The 7,065-nt window shown below is 42.4% G+C and overlaps 1 protein-coding gene across 1 annotated transcript in view; it reads left to right on the top strand.

The window, feature by feature from the left end:
• The first annotated feature begins 2,306 nt into the window (after positions 1 to 2,306).
• The window catches only part of PTPRR (protein tyrosine phosphatase receptor type R), a 262,655-nt gene continuing 257,896 nt past the window's right edge, over positions 2,307 to 7,065 (top strand). Inside the window, exon 1 of the mRNA XM_082849967.1 lies at positions 2,307 to 2,452. Within this exon, the coding sequence (XP_082706093.1) occupies positions 2,401 to 2,452 (52 nt within the window). The 5' untranslated portion in view covers positions 2,307 to 2,400. The remainder of the gene's footprint in view (positions 2,453 to 7,065) is intronic.

Genomic DNA, 7,065 nt, shown 5'->3' with positions numbered 1-7,065 from the left:
CCCTGCCGCAATTCTAGTACCTGATGTTAGATGAGAAGGGCTACTCCTCTTATTTTTAAACACAGCTAAATACCTACTTAGTAAGAATTCCAAAGGGTCAGGATAATTGTCAAATTGAATTTTATCAACTAATTGCTTTTGATTTATTCCTTTTTTTGAGCACCTGTTTTGTGTGAGGCACTACTGTTCTAGTCAGTTGGCATATATCAGAGAATAAAATTGTCAAAGATGGGCTTCCCTGGTGGTGCAGTGGTTGAGAGTCCGCCCTGCTGATGCAGGGGACACGGGTTCGTGCCCCGGTCCGGGAAGATCCCACATGCCGCGGAGCAGATATCTGCCATTGTAGAGGTTGGATTCCATTGTGGGAAGGGGGGTAAGGAAAGAGATAATAAATGATAGATGTAATAAGTAATTCTTTTGGTATGTTAGAAACTGATATATGCTGTGGGGAGAGGATACTGGGGAAAAGTGAATCTACAGTAGGGAAAGAGGTTACAGCTTAGAGAGGTTTTGGGTGAAACGGTAGTGCCACAGAAATGGTATGTGACACACCCATGTGGGGAAGTGGACGAGGTGGAGTAGTAAAGCTGCATTTATCTCTATTTTCAGCATAGAAGTCCTGTCAACGTATTAAAAATACATTTCATTCTCCCCCTTCTCTCAACTATTTGAGTGTAATTCCTAGCCTTGCCTCTCAATGCTAGAGATAAAATAAATTATAAAGGAAATGATACTGCCTGGGCTCTGATCCTGTGACATCCTGTCTAATTTAAGCTCTTGTGGGTAGCATGTTTCCCATTAGTTGTCCCAATTCACAGAGGATGGAGGAAGAAAGCATTGAATGAGATATGCAGTTCAATTCAACAAGCACTTACTCCTACCTCTTATTTACCTAGAACCACTGTGTTCAATTTAAGTAATACAAAGATGCAGAAGTTCCTAGGGAGCCTTGGGCTGTGTTGTGAGGCAATGCTTAGCAAATGTTGTCTATACATTCAAGTGTGGAAGAGAAATATTGTAATCTGGAGTTAGCCCAGGGCTTTCTGGAAAAGTGAGATCAAGGTTAGACCTTTTTAAACTTGAATGTGGTACTGAAGCAAGTGGGAGCAACTGGGGAAGGGGCAATAGCATCCCATGAAGACACAGAGGCAGAAAAGTCAGAGTTGCTGGGATAGTTAATGGAGAAAGTCTGGCCAAGGGACTTCATGACTAGGAGTAATTAGCCACTGGAGTAACAGAAGCATCTCCACACTCCAATGTCACAGATGAGGGGGGAGGAACACCTGTATTAGCCTGTTGCAGACTCCCTAGAGACGCAGAGCTGCACGGCAGGAGACCAGTTACAGAGGTGATTCTATTACCTTGCCCCTGAGAAAGTAAAAATGGAGACTGAAGATAATTATCTCCAAAAAACAAAAAGGTGCCTTCTTCTCTTCAATTACATGGATATATCCCACTTCTGTCACTATGGTCATTGACTTTGAGCTTGAGAAAGTTTAAAAACAGGGACTGCGCTGGAGACAGGCGAAAGAGAAAAGGGACCGTGTTGGAAAGAAGGCACCCCCAGGATGCACGTTTACTGCTTACACCCAGCAGGCTGCCCCATGACCGCTCCCCCTGGCAATCCTGATTAGCGGAAGACACCTGTACTCTATTCCCATAGGCAGCCTGGAGAAGCTGGGCAATCTGCGGCCCAGGAAGCGTCAACTGCTAGCAATGAGCTCTGTCCACGTGTAAACCAAGATTTGGGGAAGGAGCAGGGTGGGTGTAGGGGTTGACACTTTCTTAGGCTCTCTCCTCTGGTTCCTCAGATGGGGCCTTCATCTAGTCCCACCCCCACGTTTTGGACAGATGCTGTACCCCTGACAACCGTCCCAAGATGCTTCTCCCCCCGCCCGCGCCCCGCGGTGGAGCCTGCTCCCCTCCCAGCCGCAGCTAAGACCCGGAGAAATGGAATTTCACTTTGAAACTCCCGTGCGTGCGGCGCGAGGGCCAGCGCTGGGCATGCTCAGTAGCCGCGGCGCGGCGGAGCTGCTGCTCGCGCTGCGCTGGCCCCGGGCTCCAGGGCTGGCGCGGGAGTGCGCCCCGCCCCCCCGCGCCTTTCCCTCCGCGCCTGCGGAGCTTCCAGAAGGCCGAGCAGTAGCGGCTCCCAGGGCGTCGGTCCCCGCCCTGCGCCGCCCATCTCGCCGCCGCATCCTACTCCTCTTCCTCTCCTCTCTTAAGGAGGCGAAGCTGGTGCTTCCTTCTGTGGGCGCCACACACGGCTCTGCCAGCCCGAGCCGAGGACCTGCGAATGAATGCCGGAGACCAGAGGACCATCGGCGGGGGCTCTTTCCAATAACACTTTGCCTGAAGTGGCGGCGTGGCTGAGTTTCTCCTCCACCTCTCAATGCAAACACTATGCGGAGGGCGGTTGGCTTCCCTGCGCTGTGCTTGCTTCTTCACGCTGCAGGTAAGGGGTTGCCGGGCATAGAGCCAGAGATGTGGATGCGCTGGGAGACTGCACATGCTTGAGGGCTGTAGGAAAAGCCTGCTTCGCGAAGAAAGCCTTAGGAAGGCAAAGCAGGACAGTGCTGACAGGAAAGCGGTGAGGGAGTCATGCACCTGTTGGAAGACTGCGGCCGAAAACTTAAAGCTAAAATCAGCTCTTGATTTTTCCTTACCTCGTATGAACATTTGCAGTACGAATAGAGGTTGGCTTGCTCCACCCATCCCCTCCATGTAGACTCCCAGATTTTGTTTCTAGGCTCTGCACTTGACTGTCAGTTTTTCAGGAGGCAGACAAGACATCCTACTGGATGTAACCTTTTCTACTGCAGCGGCTACATCCGTAAGGTCTCTTGGTTTAGCGAGAGCTCACAGGGGTGCACTGGCTGTAACCTGATGGACCACATCTCCTCCGCAAAGATCGAAATACATGGTTCGCATTAATGATGCCGCTCCAGGCTCCTTTGGCCCCTGCTCTTGTCAGTCGAATTTTCTAAACCAATGAGAGGAACGAAAGATTTAAAATAAGACCCTCTCTTCTCTTTCAGCATCATGGTCAGATTGCGAGGGCACTAGACAGAAACCCAATCACAGTTTCAAAGCTGACAACCCCGGGGTCGGCACTGTCCCTGGGACAGATTTGATGAGGTCTAGCCAGGAGTGACAGTGAGACTAATTCCCAAATATAAACATATTTGATACCAGTATCAGGTTTCGTATGGAAGCAAACCTTAGGAAGTACCTGGGGAATTTTATATGCGATGTTGCTACAGACCCTGCTTTTTGGATACATGCAGCCTCTATGTAATGCAAGGACTTGCTGGACTGAATCCTTTATCATTTTTACACACACGTGAACCAAAATAGAATATGGCAGAGAGATTTTAGGAACCCTACTGCGACAGCAGTTGTCCATGCAGTATCCCTGTAGCAATCAAGGACTAGGTATTTTCCTAGAGTTTGCCTGTTATCCAACCACACACGTTCATTCATTCTTTCAACCAACATTTATAGAGTATGTACTACATTCCAGGGGTAATGAATAAAAATAATGGTTGCAAAGTTACAATTTTTGTATTATCTTTTAAAAAGAGTGTGGGTGAGTCCTTTTCTATGTGGGTGATAATGAGAGTGAAATATGGTACTTCCTTATTTCTAGCTAATACTATTTTAACATATTGTGAATCTCTTGAACAAGTAATGTTTAGGGACATTCTGGCTATAATTAAGTACCCATGTTAATTGTATAATTATGATGTTATATTGTGGAATTTTCAGGAGTTCTTTGACACTTTTTGAAAACTAAGAAATAGCTATGACTTGGTTATTAAATTATTTGCAAACAGTTATAGTGAATACTTTCATTACCACATACAGTTCTTTAATGTTGAAATATAGGATGAAAATATACACATTGGGTTGAGGTTTATTTACGTTATTGTTTTATTGTAGCACTGATAGAAACATCTGTTACTGAAAAATCCTCAATTCCTATCAATTTAGCTGATTTAGCTGATCTATGAAAAATTTTAGTGTCGTTATTTTTAAAGCTAATATATAACATTTCTAAAGATAACATTTAATATATATTGAGTAATTAGAGCTTAAAAGCTATAAAAGCTATAGATAAACTTAAAACTAAGCAGGTGAAAAACGTTTCTAAATTTATTGTAGATGAATATTTGGGATGAGGAAATAGAAGACTTTTGTTCATTAAAGGAGAAACCTAGGCATCTGTAGCCCTAGATTATACATGGAGTTCTGCCAAAAGGGTATATTACCAAAGACAAACCAGTCCAACTCTACTTTGACTTCTTAATTTGCAAAAAAAAAAAAGACTATTTAATCAATTTGAATTTAATAAGGCAATGCATTGAAGACTATCTTCAGATTTCAATTGCAAGATGCTGTATAGAAATTAATTATATTCGTATTTAATGTGCTTTTGATAGGTGTTTTTTCACAGCAGATTGCAAGTTTAATATTGTGGTTGTCTTGCCAGTTTCATTTTGAATGCATTTTAATTTAAACAGCAATTTGTGGGTCACAAGCTGTCATCAGATTAAAATTCATCACAGTTATCTAAATAACATTGTTAGGACTTTTTATTAGAACTGAGACAAACCAGATTTCTTGATCTCAGGTCCTGTAGATTTGGGTAATAAGAAAATGAGTAAGTGGGAGGGCAAAGATCAAGAAGTCAGTGATTGTCTCTACCTGTTGAATGTCTGATTTGGCTTCTCTTGCAGAAGGTTTTCCTCTCAGGAGAGAAGTGAGCTTTATAAAAAAGGAAAATGAATTCTATAGAGTCAGGCCTCTTTGGCTGAAAAGCTAATTGATCCATTTTGGTTATGTCCAGGGTACCAGCAACTACTTTATACTGGTGGAACTGATGACAGGTTACATCCCTTTTGGGATGGGAGAAATTGGCTGCCAGGATGTGAGTGCTCTTTGTAGCTATACTAGGAACTGTTGACTTCAATTGTCATTCTCCTAATGATAAGTAGCAAACTGTTTTCAGCTTGAGCGTCATCTCTAATTATTTGGTCATGATCTCCTGAGTCACTATGCAAAAAAAAAAAAAAAATTCTGACCAACCCTGAGTTCTGATTGCCTTAACAGTGAAAAGTATTGTATCTGTTTGTAATGTCTGTGGGAACAAAAAGGGGAAGAGGGGGTACAATGCTGTGTAATTAACATCTCTAGGTAAGATAACCTTAAGGAATTACTGAGCATGGAATTTGTTAGAGAACCTGGACTCAGCTCTTATCTATGGTGGCTGATTTTCACAGATGTCTTTAACAAGAAAAGTGTTAATTATTGTCCATTTAACTGCTTAGTGTACAGGTGAGAAAACTATGATCCAGTAAATGATAGCTGGTAATTACTTTAAAGTGCCAATTAACAGTATAGCCAGGGTAAAAACCTATGTTTCCAGGCCTGTGATTGCACACTATATAAAATCCTACACTGTTTCTGACAGTTGAGGCCACCATTGAGATAGTGGTGCCAGATTCTTTTTCACTAACTGTCCCCATTCTTTTTTTTTTTTAACATCTTTATTGGAGTATAATTGCTTTACAATGGTGTGTTAGTTTCTGCTTTATAACAAAGTGAATCAGCTATATGCATACATATATCCCCATATCCCCTCCCTCTTGCCTCTCCCTCCCTCCCACCCTCCCTATCCCACCCCTCTAGGTGGTCACAAAGCACTGAGCTGATCTCCCTGTGCTATGCGGCTGCTTCCCACTAGCTATCTACCTTACGTTTGGTAGTGTATATATGTCCATGCCACTCTCTCACTTTGTCACAGCTTACCCTTCCCCCTCCCCATATCCTCAAGTCCATTCTCTAGTAGGTCTGTGTCTTTATTCCTGTCTTACCCCTAGGTTCTTCATGACCTTTTTTTTTTCTTAGATTCCATGTTTTTTCTTAGATTCCATGTATTCCATTCCAGCATACAGTATTTGTTTTTCTCTTTCTGACTTACTTCACTCTGTATGACAGACTCTAGGTCTATCCACCTCACTACAAATAACTCAATTTCGTTTCTTTTTATGGCTGCGTAATATTCCATTGTATATATGTGCCACATCTTCTTTATCCATTCATCTGTCGATGGACACTTAGGTTGCTTCCATGTCCTGGCTATTGTAAATAGAGCTGCAATGAACATTTTGGTACATGACTTTTTTTGAATTATGGTTTTCTCAGGGTATATGCCCAGTAGTGGGATTGCTGAGGCGTATGGTAATTCTATTTTTAGTTTTTTAAGGAACCTCCATACTGTTTTCCATAGTGTCTGTATTAATTTACATTCCCACCAACAGTGCAAGAGTGTTCCCTTTTCTCCACACCCTCTCCAGCATTTATTGTTTCTAGATTTTTTGATGATGGCCATTCTGACCGGTGTGAGATGATATCTCATTGTAGTTTTGATTTGCATTTCTCTAATGATTAATGATGTTGAGCATTCTTTCATGTGTTTGTTGGCAATCTGTATATCTTCTTTGGAGAAATGTCTATTTAGGTCTTCTGCCCTTCCCATTCTTTACCTTTCTGTGAACCAACATAATGTATCAACTTCTGTTGAAAAGACCACTTCAGGAATATACAAGAAGGCAGCTAAAAGCTACCCAATAATATGGATGGCAAAAATATTATGTGGAAGAGCCATAGGTAGCTTTTCTTCAGTGTTTCTTCTCTTTCTTTTCCCAAAGAACTATATTCTGTTTCAGGAGATGATATTTATTGGGTAGTATTGTAGTTGCAAAGGAGTGAATGTCTTGAAAATTATCATGTGAAAGCTTTCTTTTTCCTATTGAATAGCTAATAAGACATAGAAGCTGATGTCAATGGATTACTCTCTCGTCAGGCTCTGGAAAAGGTTCTTTCAAATTTCTACATTGTTCTTACTATTGGCCTTTCTGGATGGCACAGAGACTGCCTTCAGTATATCTTCTGAAGATGCCTCTTCATTCCCAGAGAAGTGCATAGTCAGTTTCTCTAGTCTTTAAGAGGGAAGAGTTCCTATGGGATCAAGAGGATCAGGGAAGTCATTTGCAGAAACATCAC

Source organism: Leucopleurus acutus, assembly GCF_964270905.1.
Source record: "Leucopleurus acutus genome assembly, chromosome: 11".
NCBI classification, from domain to species: domain Eukaryota; kingdom Metazoa; phylum Chordata; class Mammalia; order Artiodactyla; family Delphinidae; genus Leucopleurus; species Leucopleurus acutus.
This window is presented reverse-complemented; position numbering and strand designations above follow the sequence as displayed.